This window comes from Phocoena phocoena, chromosome 1 (assembly GCF_963924675.1).
Source record: "Phocoena phocoena chromosome 1, mPhoPho1.1, whole genome shotgun sequence".
NCBI lineage: Eukaryota > Metazoa > Chordata > Mammalia > Artiodactyla > Phocoenidae > Phocoena > Phocoena phocoena.
Window position 1 is genome coordinate 150,209,196 of NC_089219.1, and position 24,237 is coordinate 150,233,432.

At 37.4% G+C, this 24,237-nt stretch overlaps 1 protein-coding gene and 1 pseudogene across 1 annotated transcript in view; one reads left to right on the forward strand and one right to left on the reverse strand.

Moving 5' to 3' along the window:
- CR1 (complement C3b/C4b receptor 1 (Knops blood group)) overlaps nucleotides 1–24,237 on the reverse strand; it is a 113,799-nt gene that overhangs the window by 77,115 nt on the left and 12,447 nt on the right. Inside the window, exons 2-4 of the mRNA XM_065871209.1 lie at nucleotides 17,330–17,509; nucleotides 16,616–16,715; nucleotides 5,152–5,237 (exon numbers count right to left, since the gene is read on the reverse strand). Coding sequence (XP_065727281.1) covers nucleotides 5,152–5,237; nucleotides 16,616–16,715; nucleotides 17,330–17,509 — 366 coding nt within the window. The remainder of the gene's footprint in view (nucleotides 1–5,151; nucleotides 5,238–16,615; nucleotides 16,716–17,329; nucleotides 17,510–24,237) is intronic.
- Nucleotides 17,598–18,174, forward strand: LOC136132485 (uncharacterized protein C9orf40 pseudogene; annotated as a pseudogene).

A 24,237-nucleotide genomic window follows, 5' to 3' on the forward strand; every position in this document is an offset into this window, starting at 1 on the left:
GCAAAGGATCATTAGAGATTACTTCAAGCAACTCTATGCCAATAAAATGGAAAACCTGGAAGAAATTGACAAATTCTTAGAAAAGCACAACTTTCTGAGACTGAACCAGGAAGAAATAGAAGACATAAGCAGGCCAATCACAAGTACTGAAATTGAGACTGTGATTAAAAATCTTCCAACAAACAAAAGCCCAGGACCAGATGCCTTCACAGGCAAATTCATCAAACATTTAGAGAAGAGTTAACACCTATCCTTCTCAAACTCTTCCAAAACAGAGCAGAGGGAGGAACAATCCCAAACTCATTCTACGAGGCCACCATCACCCTGATACCAAAACCAGACAAAGTTGTCACAAAGAAAGAAATCTACAGGCCAATATCACTGATGAGCATAGATGCAAAAATCCTCAACAACATACAGGCAAACAGAATCCAACAGCACATTAAAAGGATCCTACACCATGATCAACTGGGGTTTATCCCAGGAATGCAAGGATTCTTCAATATACACAAATCAATCAATGTGATACATCATATTAACAAACTGAAGGATAAAAACCATATGATCATCTCAATAGATGCAGAAAAAGCATTCAACAAAATTCAACACCCATTTATCATAAAAACCCTCCAGAAAGTAGGCATAGAGGGAAGTTACCTCAACATAATAAAGGCCATATATGACAAACCAATAGCCAGCATCGTTCTCAACTGTGAAAAACTTAAACCATTTCCTCTAAGATCAGGAACAAGACAATGTTGCCCACTCTCACCACTATTATTCAACATACTTTTGGAAGTTTTAGCCACAGCAATCAGAGAAGAAAAATAAATAAAAGGAATCCAAATCGGAAAAGAAGTAAAATGGTCACTGTTTGCAGATGACATGATACTATACATACAGAATCCTAAAGATGCTACCAGAAAACTACTAGAGCTAATCAATGAATTTGGTAAAGTAGCAGGATGCAAAATTAATGCACAGAAATCTCTGGCATTCCTATACACTAATGATGAAAAATCTGAAAGAGAAATTAAGGAAACACTCCCATTTACCACTGCAACAAAAGGAATAAAATACCTAGGAATAAACCTACCTAAGGAAACAAAAGACCTGCATGCAGAAAACTATTAGACACTGATGAAAGTAATTAAAGCTGATACAAACAGATGGAGAGATATACCATGTTCTTGGACTGGAAGAATCAACATTGTGAAAATGACTCTACTATCCAAAGGAATCTACAGATTCAAGGCAATCCCTATCAAACTACCAATGGCATTTTCACAGAAGTAGAACAAAAGATTACACAATTTGTATGGAAACACAAAAGACTGCAAATAGCCAAAGCAATCTTGAGAAAAAAAAAAAAAAACGGAGGTGGAGGAATCAGACTCCCTGATTTCAGACTATACTACAAAGCTCCAGTAATCAAGACAGTATGGTACTGGCACAAAAACAGAAACATAGATCAATGGAACAGGACAGAAAGCCCCGACATAAACCCACACACATATGGTCACCTTATTTTTTATAAAGGAGGCAAGAATATACAATGGAGAAAGGACAGCATCTTCAATAAATGGTGCTGGGAAAACTGGACAGCTACATGTAAAAGAATGAAATTAGAACACTCCCTAACACCATACACAAAAATAAACTCAAAATGGATTAAATACCTAAATGTAAGGCCAGACAGTATAAAACTCCTAGCTGAAAACATAGGCAGAACACTCTATGACATAAATCACAGCAATATCCTTTTTGACTCACCTGCTAGAGAAATGGAAATAAAAAGAAAAGTAAACAAATGGGACCTAATGAAACTTAAAAGCTTTTTCACAGCAAAGGAAACCATAAGCAAGACAAAAAGACAACCTCAGAATGGGAGAAAATATTTTCAAATGAAGCAACTGACAAAGGATTCATCTCCAAAATTTACAAGCAGCTCATGCAGCTCAGTATCAGAAAAACAAACAACCCAATCGAAAAATGGGCAGAAGACCTAAATAGACAGTTCTCCAAAGAAGCTATACAGTTTGCCAACAAACACATGAAAGGATGCTCAACATCACTAATCATTAGAGAAATGCAAATCAAATCTACAATGAGGTATCACCTCACACCGGTCAGAATGGCCATCATCAAGAAATCTACAAACAATAAATGTTGGAGAGGGTGTGGAGAAAAGGGAACCCTCTTGCACTGTTGGTGGGATGTAAATTGACACAGCCACTCTGGAGAACAGTATGGAAGTTCCTTAAAAAACTAAAAATAGAACTACCATACCACCCAGCAATCCCACTGCTGGGCATATACCCTGAGAACACCATAATTCAAAAAGAGTCATGTACCACAATGTTCATTTCAGCTCTATTTACAATAGCTGGGACATGGAAACAACCTAAGTGTCCATTGACAGATGAATGAATAAAGGAGATGTGGCACATATATACAATGGAATATTACTCAGCCATAAAAAGAAACAAAATTGAGTTATTTGTAGTGAGGTAGATGGACCTAGAGTCTGTCATACAGAGTGATGTAAGTCAGAAAGAGAAAAACAAATACTGTATGCCAACACATATATATGGAATCTAAAAAGAAAAGGTTCTGATGAACCTAGGGGCAGGACAGGAATAAAGACAGAGACATAGAGAATGCACTTGAGTACACGGTAAGTGGGAAGGGTAAGCTGGGATGAAGTGAGAGAGTAGCATTGACATATATACACTACCAAATATAAAATAGATAGCTAGTGGGAAACAGCTGCATAGCACAGGGAGGTCAGCTCGGTGCTTTGTGACCACCTAGAGGGGTGGCATAGGGAGGGTGGGAGGGAGATGCAAGAGGGAGGCGATGTGGGGATATATGTATGCATACAGCTGTTTCGCTTTTTTATACAGCAGAAACTAACACAACATTATAAAGCAATTATACTCCAATAAAGATGTTAAAAATATTGTAACCACAAAGAAAAGTAAATAATTGTAAATACAAAAAAAAATTTAAAAAGATGATACACAGATGGCAAAAAAGAAAACAAGAAATTCTGCCAAGCCTCCTTCGCCAGAAGGAGAGCCTTCCTCCCTGATCTGAGGAGAAAAGCCTCCTCTTGCCTGAAGAAACTAACAGCCTCTCCTGAGGTAGCTGTCCTGATAGGACTGCCGTGGAAAATACAGAATGCTCTATTAAATTTGAATTTCAGAAAAACAAGAAAATTTCTAAGTATATCCCAAATATTGCATGGCACATATTTATACTACAGAAATATTTGTTGCTTCTCTGAATTCAAATTTAATTTGGCATCTTGCATTTTTATTTATTAAGTCTGGCAACCCAAATTGCAAGGACTGATGATTTTCCTCAGGACCTATCCCTACCACCTTGCATTGTTTCTAGTCCTCTAACCAGATTCAAGCCCTGACAGGACCAGGGAGATTTGGGGAAATAAAACTTATGACCTGTGAGAAAGTATAAAATACAGCAAAAGAATTGAGATTCTGAATTCAGTGTGTTAGTTTGAGTGTGGCCTAACAGAATGAAGTTGAAAAGCAGAACATTATTAGTGTACTGCAGAGGAAAACATCCTGTGGCCTAGGGACTTAGGAATGCTAGAGTGGATTTATTATGTAAGACCTGTTCATCTACTCCCTAATTATCTCCATGGTGCACATAGGTTGAAAGTGAGACCATTTACCCAAGGCTTTGAGAAATACATTTATACAAAAGTTTCAGCATCCTTGAAGAACTCTGTGATGGCTATTCTCCATAGGCCAGGAATGACAGTAGGAATGGTAGCTATTAAATGGGGTTACCTGAATCCAATGGGGATGAAAGGACCTCAGGGTTGCAGAGGCCAAGTGGTAACACTTAACCGTCAGAGACAACTGAAGCAGAAATCAGAATGATTTTCCTGCAAAGATCTTTATCATTGGCTCATTGATCATGGAATCTCTAAAACTGAAGTAGATGGATGCTGGTCTAAAGTTTTAGTTGATTTGTATTAGCAGAGAAGATCTAGGTCTAGTGAACAGAAGCCTGACTTGAATCACTACAAAACAGAGTGGTGGTTATTTATCAACCAATTCTAAGACTTAAGAACCAGTTTAGAGACCCAGAGCAGCTTCAATAAAACAGGAGACTGGCTCTTCTTGAGGAAGAGGAAGCAACTGCTGCACAGCCAAAATGTATACTGTAAGTTTCCTCCCTACCCTTCACCAAGGAGGCTTAAAGCCACTTGTCAGGGTTGGATATAGAAAAGGTTACAGAATTATAGATAGAGACAAAAAAATGGAAATATGTCAAGGTGTATTATTTTTAATATAATGAGATCTTCTATAGTCTTGTATAAATTGTGTATAAAACATACTATTTTGTCATCTGATTTTCTTCACAGAAATATATATAATAATCATCTTTACAAATATTAAGTGCTTTTCCATAATATCTTTTTATGGCTGAATAAATTTTCAATGTATGGATGTAGTTCTTCTAATTCTGCATGGCTATTTTATGCTTCTTAGGGAATTCTCTGTAGTCACTTTTGACATGTCTTTTTACTTCCAATAGGTTATTTCCAAACCATATTAGGGACCATGCAGTGCATTTAGGTTAGTTTAACATGTTTGCCATTATGAAGTATGCTGCAATAAAAAGTTTACAATCGGTTTATTTCCTAAGTATAAATTCTAAGAAGCGGATCAAAATATAAGCCCATTTTTGAGGCTTATATTACCTTATGACTTTCAAGAGAGTGTGTTGAACCATTGGCACATGAAAGTGTGAATTCCTCCACAGCTTCATCAAACCTCAAAGAGTATCACTTTAAAAATCTTTACTAATTTTCTAAGCAGGATGGTTATTATACTGGGGATGGCAGAACCAACATAATTCCAAATTAATTGAAGTAAAAATAAAGTTTGAAGACTTTTATGCATTTAAGTCCCGAGGTTCAGAAAAGGCACAACCCAGGATAAAGATGAACTTAAGAAAGCAGTTGCCAGGACCCCACATGTATTTTTGAGACCATTACAGCTGTCTGCAGCCATCTGAATGACAGAATGCAAAAATCAATTAAGATTTTTATAACTCCAGGGGGAAAGGGAGAATTTATTGGTAAAGGTGATAGAAAAGAATATTTCAACTCACTCTCACAAATAGGTGGGTCATTATCCCAGGTGACAGAGTTGCCAGAGATGATGCATTCAGCAGAGGATTTACCAATGAGTCGGTATCTAGAGGCAAAGAATAATGAATGTTATATTCTAAATAAACACTTAATCCTGTTTAAATTGCTGCTTACAAGAGATTACAATCTTGGAGAATTTAGAAGGACAATTTCCATTTGTCAAAGTACTATTGCTTTCCCAACTTTTGTGTCTTTATTTGAACATTAAAATTATCTTCTTCATGCCTTCTAAATTAGATGAGATCTCTCTTCTTTATTAGGTTAAGGCACAATTTTATATACATCTAAGATAAATATGATTCATCAAACTATAACCAAAGGAAATCCAAGCAAGACAAAAATAGTTGAACACTTATTTCATATTATAAACGTTAAAGGCAGAAATTCTCAATTAGTACACCACAAGCTGTTCAAAGTTTGCCATACAATTTGGAAAAACTGATGACATTTATTTTTACTTCAACTGAAATTTTCTATAGTCATGGTGTGTTGGGCTGAACCATTCATGAAAATTGGTGGAGAGTAAGGCTGTACTTGATACAGGTTAAGACAAATAGTGTCAAATAACAGTCAAGTGTTATTTGGTATAGCTGAGAACACTGCCTTATGAATATGTAAGAAACTATGGCAGCACAAACTTTATTCAAACATCAAAATGGGTCAAATGGAGATCAAATGAAAAGAGCTGTGGATGTTCTTGAAGAAACCTGAAGAACTGTTACATTGAAGCAGTGGTTATGTTGTATTTATTAATGCCTTCAGTATTGTTTTCAGGTTTTTAATGCCTTCCAGTACATCATCAAAAATGAAGATATTCTAAATTGCACTGCAAACACACATACACACAAGTAGATAACAAATGGAGTAAAGGAAAGCTGCAGTCTTTCCACTACGTGTGCACCTCTTCCTTCCTGTTTGCCATAGGAGCGGAGAATCATGGAGACCCCTCTGGTTTTCGACTTCATAAAGGTTATTTCTTAAAGTGCTCTTTTTGATTTTCTAATCAAGAGGATTGGGATAAAAATGGTGAAGCAAGTTCTAACTTGAGTAGGCAATTCTTCTAAAACGTTTTGTTTTATTTTTTTGCATGTTGCCACATGATAGAAGAATGATTTATTAGAACAAATTCCATAACAAATCATATAAAATAACCATTTTCTGAAAGACATCCATAAGACCACTTGAGGACAAATGCACAGAGGTGCCTCCAAGAAGCCAGACAAATAAGTTACCAATCCCATGTCTGATGTGAGTGCAGGAGCCCACGTGCTGCTATCTTGAAGTCTAGGTCTCACCAACCAGGCTCTGCTGATGCTGCCATTGCAGGCAGAATAAGGCTCACATGCGGGGGCAAGAGAGATGTCAGCGCACCCAGGTTCCGCTATTGACACAGCTGCTGGTGGACTGGGACCTGCTGCTTCCCATGTGTGTGTGACATGGGAAGGATAGACTTCCCCCATCCCCAATTTCTCCTTATGCTGCTAATTTAGGCAGATTGGGCCACCAGTATCACGAAGTATGTGTCTACTTACTACATCCCTGCTGAGCTTTCCCTTCCCCAGTCCTTTAACAGGGGAGTAGGCTTCTCTCTCTCTCTGCTTGTTGACTGTTCTGGCTTACAGTCTTCTATATAGCACCCATCCTGAGAGATAAAAAGAAAATGCAGGGAACCCACTGCAGGGTCATTCTTTAAGTTCTGGGGTCCCTAGCCAGTCCACTTTCTTTCTACCTTTTGTGGTCCTTTTATGGTTGTATGTTGAACAATTTCTAGGGTATTTAGTTATGTGTAGAGAGAGAAGCAGAGAAAAGTGAATCTGGAACTGGAAGTTCAGTAACAGCTCTTTAAAAGCCAATTACAAAAGTTAATACTCAGTCATTGTAGAAAAAATGTGAAAGATACAGAAAATTCCAGTAATGGAAAAAAATTACCTAAACTGTATCTTACAACATAATTAATGGTTTAGAGAAGTGCTTCTCCAAAGTTTTATTTGCATAGAAATCACCAGGGGATCTTGTGAAAATATGATTCTGATTCAGTGGGTATGAAAATTCTGCATTTCTAACAAGCTCCCAGGAGATGCTGACCTTGCTGGTCTGTGCACCATACTCTGGGTCAAGAACTTACAGAAAATTCTTTCGGTTTCTTACATGAAGAGATATACATGTAAGATGGATGTCAGCTGTCAAGTAGGTGTAGGTTAAACTGGGCCAGGACCTGTATTTCACAGCTGTGTGAGAGTCCTCTTCCACACACATGATTACTGTGTGTCTTAGGGCTAATTTCCCCATACTCCTCTCTGCTTCCACTTTCCTGTGTCCCTCCCTACTGGCTTTGGGTTCTGCACTACATTTCATCTAGCAGCCATGCCCAGGATTTTTGTGGGTTTCTCCCACAAATCCACTTGCTCAAAGCATTTGTTGTTGCATTTGGGGGAAGTTTTAGGGAGTGTTACACTGGGAAGGGAATGCCATTAGGCATTTTATTCCAATCCTCACTTGTCTTTCTCCTCCTTCTTCTCTGGGAAAACAAGCAATTTCCTCTCCTTTCCTTGCACAGAACAGTCCCTTTGGGGTCTTACCTTCTTTAAATATAACATCTATCCTAAAACTGTTTTCATTATATACAATATTGTTGGGTAGGACACCTACATTTGCTTTTCAGATTTCCTCCTGGGGCCTTATTGAGATCGACAGTACTGGGTTCTCTGTTTACCCCTACCTACCCATCATGAGTTCTCAGACTGGTGAGTTTGGGAGAAGTATAGGGCAATTCATCTCAAACTTCTGCATCATGTGCCTCATTCCCACTCTTCATGCCTGCAGAGAGGATGTATATTCTCTGCCATGTGCTAAGGGGCCTCTCCTACCCCCTGTGGTTAGTGGTGGTGGGGATGGGATGGATGTGGGAAGCTTACAGTTGTCCAGCTGTGTCTGAGAACAGGTAATTACATTTAATTATGGGATTTAAAAAATTAGGTCATTTAGCCCTGACCTAAAGTTATATTCTCTACTAATCTCTTTCAGCAATAAAGATATAATTTGATCTTCATCTGTCTGATTCCTCAGCTGGTCCAGAAATTTCGTGGTGAAGATATATGTATTGTTTATTGGAATCCCTCAAACCCCAGCAAATATAATCAATCCCCAATATTTTTATTGGCAGAATAATATTCCATCACATGAATGGACCATAATTTACTCAAATAATCCCCTGTTGTTGAACATTAAGATGTTTTCCATTCCAACCTTTCCAAGCTTTTAGAGTCTAAAAGACTTCAAAAAGGAAGACTGTTAAGTTTGACTTCTTGGCAAAAGTGTATTGCCTAAATTGTGTTAAATGGTATAAATTTGTATCAATTTATAGTGCTACTAGGAGTTTATGTCAATGCCCATTACCCTGAACTTCAAAACTAACAGCTACACAGAGGGATTTTTGTGTATTTTGTTTATTGCTATATCTCCAGCTTCCAGAATAGTACCTGTTCTTAGTATTTGTGAGCTCTGAATAAATACTTTTGGATTGAATAAGTGGTTAAAGTAGCATATTATTGTTATTTTCATTTGTATTAATTTTATTAATAGCAAGGCCAGACTCTTCCACATGTATTTACAATTTGTACCTTTTTCTTTTGTTAATTGCCACATTGTATCTTTTAATCATTTCTCTATTTAGGTGTTCATATTTTGTTTCTAAGGGCTTTTTATATATTTTTGTGGTTTTTCATTTGTATTTTGTTTTTAGTATTTGTATATGTGTCAATTCTATTAACCTCTCTGTGGATTCTGCCTTTGCTTGAAATGAACCCACTGACTTGAAATGTTCCTAAATCTGATACATATTTATTATTTTTTTATTTCATTTTATTTAGGTGTCACATATAACATGTAATTCTTTGATCAATATGAAATTTTTTGTGGTGCATAAAATGTGCTAATTATTTAACATAAATAAAAAATACTAGTTTGCTTACTGCTTTGCAATGCTGCATGATACCTTCATATAATTCCCTCTTTTACAAATTTGAGTCTATTTCTGGACTTCCCATTCTACTCTTGAGCTCTGTATTTTATAATATACCATTATAATATACTTAAAATTACTTTAACTTAATAATATGCTTTGAAGTAAAGATGTTGAAGATTTGAATAATATAAACCAAAGCCCTTTTAGTAGATTGGTTTTCAACTTTGTACTCTACGGTGAGAGAATGTACTTTTAAATTCTATAGGTTATTCAAGAAAGGTAATAGATATACTAGGTAGAAAATCTTCATGTAGAAAAACAACAAATTTGCTTTACATCCTGATTACAATGAACATGATCTCATTTTTATAAAACAAATTTCTAAAAGGAAAAAACAAAAATACCCTAATTGTGCCCCCAACTTATATGAAGAAAGTGTAACATTTTCTTCCCTCTATTTTGCTACATGGATTAATTTGTTTACTTTTGTTCAGTTGGAAATTATTTTTTACCCTACCAGGGTAACATCCATTAAAAATACACATGAATTTGTTTTCTCCATTTTTTGAGGTCAAGAATGAGACACTGACTATAAGTCTAGCACTTTAAAATTTTCTTAATTTCAAGATTTCTTGTTATACTCTGTGATTTTAGATATAACTATGTTCTTAAATCCCTCTCTAAAAATAATCTTCCTTTACATCAATGAAACACACATGTTAAAAATAAATCATCTGATAACTTGTATCCTGAAATCTTGATGAACTATTTATTAGCTATAACATGTTTGTGTGTGTGTGTGCATTCCTTAGCATTTTCTATACCAGATATGTCATTTGCAAACAGAGGTTTTCTTTTTTCTTTTCTTTTTTCTTTTCTTTTTCTTTTCTTTTTTTGATTGAACTAGAGTTGGCATACAATATTGTTTGTTGGCATACAATACAATATTTTTTCTTTTCTTTTTCTTTTCTTTTTTTGATTGAACTAGAGTTGGAATACAATATTGTATTAATTTCAGATGTACAACATGGTGATTTGACATATTATATATATACATATACATGTGTATATATGTATATATTGAATTGATCACCACAATAAGCCTAGTAACCATCTGTCATGATGCAAAGTTATTACAATATTACTGCCTATATTCTCTATGCTGTACATTACATCCTGTGATTTATTTATTTTATAACTGGAAGTTTATACCTCTTGATCTCCTTTACCTGTTTCACCCAACCCCCTATCCCCCTTCCCTTTGATGACCACCAGTTTGTTCTCTGTATCTGTGAGTCCATTTCTGCTTTGCTTTGTTTTGTTTGTTCATTTGTTTTGTTTTTTGGATTCCACATATAAGTGAAATCATATTTGTCTTTCTTTGTCTAACTTATTTCACTTAACATAATGCCCTCTAGGTCCATTCATGTTGTCACAAATGACAAGATTTCATTCTTTTTTATGGCTGAGTGATATTATTTTGTATATATACTCCATCTTCTTTATCCATTTACCTATCAATGACACTTAGGTTGCTTCCATATCTTGACTATTGTCATAGATATGTTTATGTTATGTCCTCTTCTTGGGTTTACCCCTTTATCATTATGTAATGTCCTTCTGTGTCTTCTGTTACAGTCTTTGTTTTAAAGTGTATTTTGTCTAATATAAGTCTTGCTGTTCCAGCTTTCTTTTTGTTTACATTTGTGTGGGATATCTTTTTCTATCCTTTCACTTTCAGTCTGTGTGTGCCTTTAGATTTGAAGTGAGTCTCTTGTAGACAGCATATATATGGGTCTTGTTTTCTTAATCCATTCAGCCACCCTGTATCTTTTTTTTTTTAATTGGGGTATAGTTGCTTTACAATGTTGCATTGGTTTCTGCTGCACAACAAGGTGAATCAGCTATATGTATATACATATCCCCTCCGTCTCTGACCTCCCTCCCAACCCCCTCTATCCCACCCACCTAGGTCACCACAGAGCACCGAGCTGAGCTCCCTGTGCTATACTGCAGTTTCCCACTAGCTAGCTATTTTACACATGGTAGTGTATATATGTCAGGCCCAATCTCCCAATTCATCCCAACTCCCTTTCCCCCCACATGTCAACACATCCGTTCTCTATGTCTACGTCTCTATTCCTGTTCTGCAAATATGTACCTGTACCATTTTTCTAGATTCCACATATATGCCTTAATATACAATATTTGTTTTTCTCTTTCTGACTTACTTCATTCTGTATGAGAGACTCTAGGTCTATGCACATCTCTACAAATGACCCAATTTCATTCCTTTTTATGGCTGAGTAATATTCCATTGTATATATGTGCCACATCTTCTTTATCCATTCATCTGTTGATGGACATTTATATTGCTTCCATGCCCTGGTATTGTAGATAGTGTTGCAATGAATATTGGGGTGCATGTGTCGTTTTGAATTATGGTTTTCTCAGGGTATATGCCCCTTAGTGGTATTGCTGGATCATATGGTAGTTCTATTTCTAGTTTTTTTAAGTAACCATACTGTTCTCCATAGTGGCTGTATCAATTTACACTCCACCAACAGTGCAAGAGGTTCTATTTTCTCCACACCCTCTCCAGCATTTATTGTTTGTAGATTTTTTGATGATGGCCATTCTGACTGGTGTGAGGTGATACCTCATTGTAGTTTTGATTTGCATTTCTCTAATAATTAGTGATGTTGAGCAGCTTTTCATGTGCCTCTTGGCCATCTGTGTGTCTTCTTTGGAGAAATGTCTGTTTAGGTCTCCTGCCTATTTTTGGATTGGGTTGTTTTTTGGATATTGAGCTGCATGAGCTGCTTGTACATTTTGGAGATTAATCCTTTGTCAGTTGCTTCATTTGCAAATATTTTCTCCTATTCTGAGGGTTGTCTTTTCATCTTGTTTATGGTTTCCTTTGTTGTGCAAAAGCTTTGAAGTTTCATTAGGTCCCATTTGTTTATTTTTGTATTTATCTTCATTTCTCTAGGAGGTGGGTCAAAAAAGATCCTGCTGTGATTTATGTCAAAGAGTGTTCTGCCTGTTTTCCTCTAAGAGTTTTATAGTTTCTGGCCTTATATTTGGTCTTTAATCCATTTTGAGATTATTTTTGCATATGGTGTTAGGGAGTGTTCTAATTTCATTCTTTTCCCAGTACCACTTATTGAAGAGACTGTCTTTTCTCCATTGTATATTCTTGCCTCCTTTGTCATAGATTAGGTGAACATAGCTGTGTGAGTTTACCTCTGGGCTTTCTATCCTGTACCATTGATCTATATTTCTGTTTTGGTGCCAGTACCATACTGTCTTGATTACTATAGCTTTGTAGTATAGTCTGAAATCAGGAAGCCTGATTCCTCCAGCTCTGTTTTTCTTTCTCAAGATTGCTTTGGCTATTTGGGGTCTATTGTGTTTCCATACAAATTGTTAATTTTTTTGTTCTACTTCTGTGAAAAATGCCATTGGTAATTTGATAGGGATTGCATTGAATCTGTAGATTGCTTTGGGTAGTATAATAATTTTCACAATATTGATTCTTCCAATCCAAGAACATTGTATCTTTTGATTAGAGTATTTCATTCATTTAAATTTAAAGTAATTACTGATAGGTAAGTACTTTTTGCCATATTGTTAATTGTTTTATGGTTGTTTTTGTAGTTCTTCTCTGTTCCTTTCTTCTTCTCTTGTTCTCTTCCCATGTGATTGGATGATTCTCTCTAGCTTTATGTCTGTATTCTTTTCTCTTTATATTTTGTGTTATAGGTTTTTGGTTTGTAGTTACCATGAGATTTACATATAGCAACCTATGTATACAGCAGCCTATTTTAATTTGATGGTTGCTTAAGTTGGAGCACATTCTAAAAGCACTGTATTTTTACTCCTTCCCCCATTTTATGTTTTTGACATCATATTTTACATCCTTTCATTCTGTGTATTGCTTAACTATTTATTTTAGATTTAGATGGATTTTACTAACTTTGTCTTTTAAACTTCATACTAGCATTATAAGTGGTAGATCCACTACCTTAACTCTGTGTTTGCCTTTACTAGTGAGATATTTTTCCCTTCATAATTTTTTTTTGTTTCTAGTTATGGCCTTTTCTTTTCCATTCAAAGAAGTTCCTTTAACATTTCTTGTAAAGCTTTTACAAGTTTAGTTTAGTGGTGATGAACTTTTAGCTTTTGCTTGTCTGGGAGGCTCCATCTCTCCTTCAATTCTGAATGATAAATTTGTTGGGTAAATATTCTTATAAGTCTTTTCCTTTCAGCACATTGAAAATATTGTGCCAGTCCCTTCTGGCCTGTAAAGTTTCTGCCTAAAAATCAGTTGATAGTCTTATGGGGGTTTCCTTGTACATAACTTGTTTATTTCTTGTTCCTTTTAAGATTCTCTCTTTAACTTTTGACGTTTTAATTGCAGTGTATCTTCGTGTGGGTCTCTTTGGCTTCATCTTGTTTGGGACTCTCTGTGCTTCCTGGATTTTAACGTATGCTTCCTTTGCCAGGTTAGGGAAGTTTCCAGCCATTATCTTTTCAAATAGGCTTTCTGTCCCTTTCTTTCTCTTTTCTCCTTCTGGGCCCCCTCTAATGAAAATGTTAGTATGCTTGATGTAGTCTCAGAGGTTCCTAAGGCTATCTTCATTTTTTAATTCCTTTTTTTCTTTTCGCTGTTCCAATTGGGTGATTTCCACTACTCTGTCTTCCAGACCACTGATCTGTTCTTCTGCATCCTCTATTCTGTAATTGATTCCCTCTAATGTATTTTTCATTTCAGTTATTGTATTCTTCAGTTCTGATTGGCTCTTGTTTGTATTTTCTATCTCTTTGTTGAAGTTCTCACTTTGTTCATCCATTCTTCTCCTGAGTTTGATGAGCATCTTTATGACTATTACTTTGAACTCTTTATCTTGTAAATTGCTTATCTCCATCTTGTATATTTCTTTTTCTGGGGTTTTATCTTGTTCTTTCACTTGGAAGGTATTCCTTTGTCTCCTATTTTGCCTAACTCTAGGTGTTTGCTTTTATCCATTAGGTACATCAGCTACATCTCCCAACCTTAAAAGAGTGGCCTTATGTAGACAGTGTTATGTAGAGCCCAGTGGCATAATCCCCCCTGGTCACCCGAGCCAGGTGCTCAAGGCTATCCCCTGCATGGGCTGCCTGCATCCTCCTGTTGTATTTAGGCCATGACTTCTACAGACACACTGGTAGGCAGGGCTGATCCCCAGCCCAGCTGCCTGTGAGGCCTGGTTGCAACTTCTGTGGGCTCGCTAGTGAGAAGGGCTAGGTCCCCAGAATGTGAGCCACTTTGGAGGAGCACTGGTCCTGGGCAGAACCATGTACCAGGTAGGATGGGGTAGGAGCTTCTTTAGAGGGACTGGTTGAGGCAGGTGGGTTGGGCTGGGCAGGTACTTAGGGGAACGTTGGGGTGGGGCACACAGTGTTACCTATGTTAATGGAGAGTAATAGAAAGACACCTACCAGCACTGGGCCGCTAGGTGTAAGGAGAGAAAAAAAATGGCACCTACCAGCACTTCCATCCCCTGGTACCTGCCCCAGAATTAATCAATAAATCTCCTCCTCATAAAGCCAAGGCATTTTTTAAGTTGCTGCTCTGTCTGTGCTGGGACCCAGAGCAAGTGAGCCCTTCAAGAGCAGTCTCCCGCTGCCCTCTGGCTCCCCTGAAACATAAGCCTGCTGGTTTTCAAAGCCAGACACTATGGTGGTTTGTCTTCCCGGTGCAGGTGCCCCAGGCTGGGGACCCCAGTGTGGGTCTTGGACCCCTCACTCCTCAGGGGGGATCCCCATGGTTGTGATTTTCTTCTGGCTTGTGGGTCACTGCATTGGAGGGGGGTGTGTTCTGACTAGACCACATCTCTTCCCCTCCTCTTCATCTCAATGTGGCCTTTTCTTTATATCCGTAGTTGTAGAAAATCTGTTCTGCTAGTCTTCAGGTCACTTTCAGAGATAGATATTCTATATGTAGTTGTAGTTTTCATATGTCTGTGGTAGAAGGCGAGGATTTTTCTACTCCACCATCTTGATCTGGCCTCCAAATAGAGACTGTTTTAATTCCAAACAGAGGTTGTTTTAATTCTCCTTTCCAATCTGGATGCCTTTTATTTCTTTTTCTTGACTAATTTCCTGGCTAGAACTTCCAGTATAATGTTAGATATTTGTGTGACAATTTTAATTTATATAAATGTGTATGTGATGTGGTATACATGTGTATCTGTTTATGTGTGTGTATGTGCTGTAGAAATATATTTCTTAGCTGTTGATTATGGTAAAATAAGTTTGAAAACCACGGTCCTAGAGAAACTTTTGCCCATGTGTACTAGGAGACATGTATGAGTATCTTTATATCAGGGATGCTTATAATAGCCAAAACAAAACAAAGCAAAACTAACTAGAAATAATCTAAATATCTAACAACAACAAAAAAAGAAATAAATTCTTCTGTATCCAGACAAGAGAACACTATCCTAAATGAAAATGAATTAACCACAACAACATGAATGAATGTCAGAAACAAACTATTAAATCAAAATCAGTTTGCAAAGATGTTCATTAAAATCATGTCATTTATATAATGTTCAAAATATGTATAACTAAAAATATAATGATTAGTACTATGTATGGGAAAAAATGGAAAAGAAATGCAAGGGATAAACAAAATTCAGGATGGTGGTTACTTCTAGAGAAGTTTTGGAGGTGAAGGAATGGAAATTGGGAAAAGCACATAGCATCAAAGGTACTAGTGATGGTTTTTAAGGTGAGTGGCATATGCATTGAAATTCATTTTATTGTTATTACTATTTTTATGTTTCACTTATGTTATTTTGCATGTATTTTAAGTAATAATAAGTAATAAAAACAGAAGAAAATTTAAGATATAAGGTGTCCCTATTTCTTTCCTAAATTGGTTGTCTCTCCTACAGATAAGCCAAGAGTATGTCCACAGCAAGATTCCTGTATTGTGTACACTTCAGGAAAGGTGCTATAACATTTAAGATTTGCCCATCCACCACATCTACTCCATCATCCCAAATAAACAACTCTTTCCTACTTTTTCCTGAGTCCAACATTTCTAGCTCTTATTGCTTTGAGTTAAGAATATATGTGTGTTTGTTCCACTTACTTCCTTAGAATGCTGGTCCTTCTCATCTAGTAAATGCTTCACTTGGCTCTACGTGCATTAATTTGGTGTGCAAACACTACCCTTACCCCTCCAATTTCTAGCATGGTTACAGGTTTTTTCCTATTTTTTCAAATATATGTTTAGTCATTGCAAGGGTAGTTAAATGCCTGGATTCAAGGCACAACTTCTACTTAGAAATCTTACTGCTATGCTTTAAATGGACAGATAGTTTGAATTTCCTTTCTGAGACTACTGTTAAGAGACTAGTGTTACAATTCTAGAGCTGTCATCCCAAACAAGGCTACTGCCAACTCACCCTTCATTACAAAAATAATTAACAGTTGATCCAAACTGGGTGTCTTTGTTGATGTCCATTTTGCCATTTATGAGATCTGGAAGAGATCCACATGATTTACCTACGGGAAAGAAGCAGAATGTGGGTATTGGGTGTATAATACTCTGAACGTCTGTTAATACATAAGGTCCCAAACTGACCATAGCTCTTGTAGTTCCATAGATTTGCCACCTTGAGGAAACTGACAAGACTGCCTCAGGATCAGCCACCTACTAAGCACCACTTTCAAAAAGACCTCCCTTCCAGATCTCATCCCCATATTTTTTGCCTCTTAGAAAGATGTAAACTCTGCTTATTACTAAAATGCTTACTCTGTAATTCAACCAGTGTACATCAAAAGTCTTGAAGTTTGGGATTCTCTTCCCACCTACACTTTTCTTTCCTTTCCTGAGTCATTCATTACTTAGTTTCAGTTGTAAAAATGGGACACCCCTAGTGAATGGATATTTTCCCTCAGTCATGCCTCGTGATGGTCATTTCTCATGAAATGAACTTGTAATGAAGGTGCTAGGAACTCAAAGCAGTAGGAAGATATGACCTACAAGAATAACTCTCACATCTTTTTATACCTTAGGCAAAGTTACCAAGACACGTGTCTTTGTTTCAAACTTTGAACGACTGATCAGATCTTAAGGATTATTGACACAGAGGAGTCCTCAGTCTAGAGTTACTTACGCCTACAGTTGTTTTCAGGGCTTGACCAGACAGAGTTTTGCAGGCAGGTGATAGAGAACACTCTTCTGTAGTAACCAAGGCGGCATTTATACTTCAAAGATGTCCCAACAGGAAACTCATCTTTGTCAATCAGTTCTGTAGGCATGGCGAATGTAAGGTGCACCGGGGATTGGCATTGACCTGGATAGCAAGACCACAGGGACTTCAAAGTTAGTGGAGAGGCCCTCCGCTCCCACAGCTACGGGAGTCCCGCACCCGGCGGGCTCCGCCCGAGCCTTCGGGGCCCACGGGCAAGCCGCGTGCTGCCGAGCCCGTGACGTTCCACGTGCCCTGGAAGGGGCTCCTGCTCCGCGACTTTCCTGAGGAGCCGGCGCGGCCACGGCTTTGGATCCCGCCGCCGGGGGTCTCGCATCCCGGGCAGCCCCTCGGCGTCCCAGAGCTGCCCCGAAAGCGTAAAATCGACGCGGGGGCTATGACTGAGCCTTCGGTTTCGCCCAGCAAGCGCCGCGACGGCGGGGACACTGGTGCCCCGGACGGCGCGGAGCGTGAGGGCCGCGGCCGGGGGACCAGCGAGCCGCCTCTGCTGCAGCCGCCCGTGAGGCCCCGCGGGACGGGGGAGGGGCGGTGGCGACGGCGGGGCGGGGCGCGCAGACTCCCTGCGGGGAGACTGGTGGGCCAAGCCGCGCCAGCTCAATGAAGAATTTTGTCAGTATAACAACTTCCAGTGCTGGAGGAATCGTTTACCACCTATTGATCTGTCAGACATTGAAGGTGCAAGTGAAGACAACCCGACAAAAACACTTCCGGGCAAGAATGAAGTGGTTGAGATTAATATGGAGTCCTGACAGAAGGAGATGAAGAAATGGGTTTTTCTGAATTTGAGGAAGACACCTCTAAGTGAATTTATGTCTTCTTAAGGAAAAAAGTTATTTTCCATACTTGATGTGGTATCATTCCCAAACCTGAAAAATGAGGAAAAGTTGTTTTAAAGATAAATGCCTGCAGTCACTACTGTACCTCCCAATAGGAATTTGTCAAAGATATAGTGCATTTACAGGAGAAGTATTCTATGTATGCATTCTTAAGAAAAATTTATGTTTAGGTTCTAAATTTGAAGATATCAATCTTATACAAAGGAATTCTGACAGTTTTAGAAATAGATGGGAAACATTCAGATATTCCTCTTCTTGCACCAAAAAGTTAATTGTGCTACATGAAATGAATATTGTTTTATAATAACTTATTAATAAAATGCTTTCTAATATATTTCATCTACTCTTCTTCGTTGAACAAATAGCTGACTTAAACATCTATGCAAACTTAAAATGTGGAGGATTCTTTCTGAAACCTGGTATTGTTTTTGTTTTGTTTTATTTATTTATTTTGGCTGCACGCAGGTTTTCTCTAGTTGCGGTGAGCGGGGGCTACTCTTCTTTGCGGTGCACAGGCTTCTCACTGTGGTGGCTTCTCTTGTTGCGGAGCACAGGCTCTAGGCGCAAGGGCTTCAGTAGGGCTGACACGCGGGCTCAGTAGTTGTGGCTCACGGGCTCTAAAGTGCAGGCTCAGTAATTGTGGCTCACGGGCTCAGTTGCTCTGCGACATGTGGGATCTTCCCAGGCCATAGGTCGAGCCCATGTCCCCTGCATTGGCAGAGGGATTCTTAACCTGCAGCACCAGGGAACTCCCCCCAGTATTGTTTTTTTTTTCTCCCCTTAGTTTATTTACTTATTTATTTTTTAAATTGTTATTGGTATAGTTGATTTACAATGTTGTGTTAGTTTCTGCTGTACAGCAAAGTGAATCAGTTATACATATACATATATCCACTCTTTTCTAGATTCTTTGCCCATATAGGTCATTACAGAGTATTAAGTAGAGTTCCCTGTGCTATACAGTAGGTCCTTATCCATGATCCATTTTATTTTATTTTGTTAATTTAGTTTAATTTTTTATTTTTTAAATTTTTATTTTATTTATATTTTTTAATATCTTTATTGGAGTATAATTGCTTTAAGATGGTGTGTTAGTTTCTGCTTTATAAGAAAGTAAATCAGCTATACATATACATATTTCCCAGTATCTCTTCCCTCTTATGTCTGCCTGACTCCTACCCTCTCTATCCCACCCCTCTAGGTGGTCACAAAGCACCGAGCTAATCTCCCTGTGCTATGCGGCTGCTTCCTACTAGCTATCTATTTTACATTTGGTAGTGTATATATGTCCATGCCACTCTCTCACTTTGTCCCAGCTTACCCTTCCCCCTCCCCGAATCCTCAAGTCCATTCTCTAGTAGGTCTGTATCTTTATTCCCATCTTACCTCTAGGTTCTTCATGACCTTTTTTTTTTTTTCTAGATTCCATATATATGTGTTAACATACGGTATTTGTTTTTCTCTTTCTGACTTACTTCACTCTGTATGACAGACTCTAGGTCCATCCACCTCACTACAAATAACTCAATTTCGTTTCTTTTTATGGCTGAGTAATATTCCATTGTATATATGTGCCACATCTTCTTTATCCATTCATCCAATGATGGACACTTAGGTTGCTTCCATCTCCTGGCTATTGTAAATAGAGCTGCAATGAACATTTTGGTGCATGACTCTTTTTGAATTATGGTTTTCTCAGGGTATATGCCCAGTAGTGGGATTGCTGGGTCGTATGGTAGTTCTATTTGTAGTTTTTTAAGGAACCTCCATACTGTTCTCCATAGTGGCTGTATCAATTTACATTCCCACCAGCAGTGCAAGAGTATTCCCTTTTCTCCACACCCTCTCCAGCATTTATTGTTTGTAGATTTCTTTTTTTTTTTTTTTTTTTTTTGGATTGCCCTAAAGTAGTAAATGTAGAATTCTGACTGGGGTGAGATGATATCTCATTGTAGTTTTGATTTGCATTTCTCTAATGATTAATGACGTTGACCATTCTTTCATGTCTTTGTTTGCAATCTGTATATCTTCTTTGGAGAAATGTCTGTTTAGGTCTTCTGCCCACTTTTGGATTGGGTTGTTTGTTTTTTTGATATTGAGTTGCATGAGCTGCTTATAAATTTTGGAGATTAACCCTTTGTCAGTTGCTTCATTTGCAAATATTTTCTCCCATTCTGAGGGTTGTCTTTTCGTCTTGTTCATGGTTTCCTTTGCTGTGCAAAAGCTTTTAGGTTTCATTGGGTCCCACTTGTTTATTTTTCTTTTTATTTCCATTTCTCTAGGACGTGGATCAGAAAGGATCTTGCTGTGATTTATGTCATAGAGTGTTCTGCCTATGTTTTCCTCTAAGAGTTTTATAGTGTCTGGTTTTACATTTAGGTCTTTAATCCATTTTGAGTTTATTTTGGTATATGGTGTTAGGGAGTGTTCTAATTTCATTCTTTTACATGTAGCATGCCAGTTTTCCCAGCACCACTTATAGAAAAGGCTGTCTTTTCTCCATTGTATATTCTTGCCTCCTTTATCAAAGATAAGGTGACCATATGTGTGTGGCCTTATATCTGGGCTTTCTATCCTGGTCCATTGATCTACACTTCAGTTTTTGTGCCAGTACCATACTGTCTTGATTACTGTAGCTTTGTAGTATAGTCTGAAGTCAGGGAGCCTGATTCCTCCACCTCCATTTTTCTTTCTCAAGATTGCTTTGGCTATTCGGGGTCTTTTGTGTTTCCATACAAACTGTGAAATTTCTTGTTCTAGTTCTGTGAAAAATGCCTGTGGTAGTTTGATAGGGATTGCATTGAATCTGTAGATTCCTTTGGATAGTAGAGTCATTTTCACAATGTTGATTCTTCCAGTCCAAGAACATGGTATATCTCTCCATCTGTTTGTATCAGCTTTAATTACTTTCATCAGTGTCTTATAGTTTTCCACATGCAGGTCTTTTGCTTCCTTAGGTAGGTTTATTCCTAAATATTTTATTCTTTTTGTTGCAATGGTAAATGGGAGTGTTTCCTTAATTTCTCTTTCAGATTTTTCATCATTAGTGTATAGGAATGCCAGAGATTTCTGTGCATTAATTTTGCATCCTGCTACTTTACCAAATTCATTGATTAGCTCTAGTAGTTTTCTGGTAGCATCTTTAGGATTCTGTATGTATAGTATCATGTCATCTGCAAACAGTGACCATTTTACTTCTTTTCCGATTTGGATTCCTTTTATTTATTTTTCTTCTCTGACTGCTGTGGCTAAAACTTCCAAAAGTATGTTGAATAATAGTGGTGAGAGTGGGCAACATTGTCTTGTTCCTGATCTTAGAGGAAATGGTTTAAGTTTTTCACAATTGAGAACGATGCTGGCTATTGGTTTGTCATATATGGCCTTTATTATGTTGAGGTAACTTCCCTCTATGCCTACTTTCTGGAGGGTTTTTATGATAAATGGGTGTTGAATTTTGTTGAATGCTTTTTCTGCATCTATTGAGATGATCATATGGTTTTTATCCTTCAGTTTGTTAATATGATGTATCACATTGATTGATTTGTGTATATTGAAGAATCCTTGCATTCCTGGGATAAACCCCAGTTGATCGTGGTGTAGGATCCTCTTAATGTGCTGTTGGATTCTGTTTGCCTGTATGTTGTTGAGGATTTTTGCATCTATGCTCATCAGTGATATTGGCCTGTAGATTTCTTTCTTTGTGACAACTTTGTCTGGTTTTGGTATCAGGGTGATGGTGGCCTCGTAGAATGAGTTTGGGATTATTCCTCCCTCTGCTCTGTTTTGGAAGAGTTTGAGAAGGATAGGTGTTAACTCTTCTCTAAATGTTTGATGAATTTGCCTGTGAAGGCATCTGGTCCTGGGCTTTTGTTTGTTGGAAGATTTTTAATCACAGTCTCAATTTCAGTACTTGTGATTGGCCTGCTTATGTCTTCTATTTCTTCCTGGTTCAGTCTCAGAAAGTTGTGCTTTTCTAAGAATTTGTCCATTTCTTCCAGGTTTTCCATTTTATTGGCATAGAGTTGCTTGAAGTAATCTCTAATGATCCTTTGCATTTCTGCAGTGTCAGTTGTTACTTCTCCTTTTTCATTTCTAATTCTATTGATTTGAGTCTTCTCCCTTTTGTTCTTGATGAGTCTGGTTAATGGTTTATCAATTTTGTTTATCTTCTCAAAGAACCAGCTTTTAGTTTCATTGATCTTTGCTATTGTTTCCTTCATTGCTTTTTCATGTATTTCTGATCTGATCTTTATCATTTCTTTCCTTCTGCTAACTTTGTGGTTTTCTTGTTCTTCTTTCTCTAATTGCTTTAGGTGTAAGGTTAGGTTGTTTATTTGAGAAGTTTCTTGTTTCTTAAGGTAGGATTGTATTGCTATAAACTTCCCTCTTAGAACTGCTTTTGCTGAATCCCGTAGGTTTTGCGTCTTTGTGTTTTCATTGTCATTTGCTTCTAGGTATTTTTTGAATTCCTCTTTGATTTCTTCAGTGATCTCTTGGTTATTAAGTAGTGTATTGTTTAGCCTCCATGTCTTAGTGTTTTTTAACAGATTTTTTCCTGTAATTGATATCTAGTCTCATAGTGTTGTGGTCGGGAAATATACTTGATACAATTTCAATTTTCTTAAATTTATGAAGGTTTGATTTGCGACCCATGATATGATCTATCCTGGAGAATGTTCCATGAGCACTTGAGAAGACAGTGTATTCTGTTGTTTTTGGATGGAATATCCTATAAATATCAATTAAGTCCATCTTGTTTAATGCATCATTTAAAGCTTGTGTTTCCTTATTTATTTTCATTTTTGATGATCTGCCCATTGGTGAAAGTGGGGTGTTAAAATCCCCTACTATGATTGTGTTACCGTCAATTTCCCCTTTTATGGCTGTTAGTATTTGCCTTATGTATTGAGGTGCTCCTATGTTGGGTGCATAAATATTTACAATTGTTATATCGTCTTCTTGGATTGATCCTTTGATCATTATACAGTGTCCTTCTTTGTTTCTTGTAATAATCTTTGTTTTAAAGTCTATTTTGTCAGATATGAGAATTGCTACTCCAGCTTTCTTTTGATTTCCGTTTGCATGGAATATCTTTTCCATTCCCTCACTTTCAGTCTGTATGTGTTCCTAGGTCTGAAGTAGGTCTCTTGTAGACAGCATATATATGGGTCTTGTTTTGTATCCATTCAGCCAGTCTATGTCTTTTGTTTGGAGCATTTAATCCATTTACCTTTAAGGTAATTATTGATATGTATATTCCTATTACCATTTTCTTAATTGTTTTTGGTTTGTTATTGTAGGTCTTTTCCTTCTCTTGTGTTTGCTGCCTAGAGAAGTTCCTTTAGCATTTGTTGTAAAGATGGTTTGGTGGTGCTTAGCTTTTGTTTCTCTGTAAATATTTTAAATTCTCTTCTCATTTAATTTGAATGAGATCCTTGCTGGGTATAGTAATGTTGGTTGTCGGTTTTTCCCTTTCATCACTTTAAATATGTCCTGCCACTCTCTTCTGGCTTTCAGAGTTTCTGCTGAAAGATCAGCTCTTAACTTTATAGGGATTCCCTTGTATGTTATTTGTTGTTTTTCCCTTGCTGCTTTTAATATTTTTTCTTTGTATTTAATATTTGATAGTTTGATTAATACGTGTCTTGGCATGTTTCTCCTTGGATTTATCCTGTATGGGACTCTCTGTGCTTCCTGGACTTGGTTAACAATTTTCTTTCCCATATTAGGGAAGTTTTCAACTCTAATCTCTTCACATATTTTCTCAGTCCCTTTCTTTTTCTCTTCTTCTTATGGGACCCCTATTATTCGAATGTTCATGTGTTTAATATTGTCCCAGATGTCTCTGAGACTGTCCTCATTTCTTTTCATTCTTTTTTCTTTATTCTGCTCTGCAGTAGTTATTTCCACTCTTTTATCTTCCAGGTCACCTATCAATTCTTCTGCCTCAGTTATTCTGCTACTGATTCCTTCTAG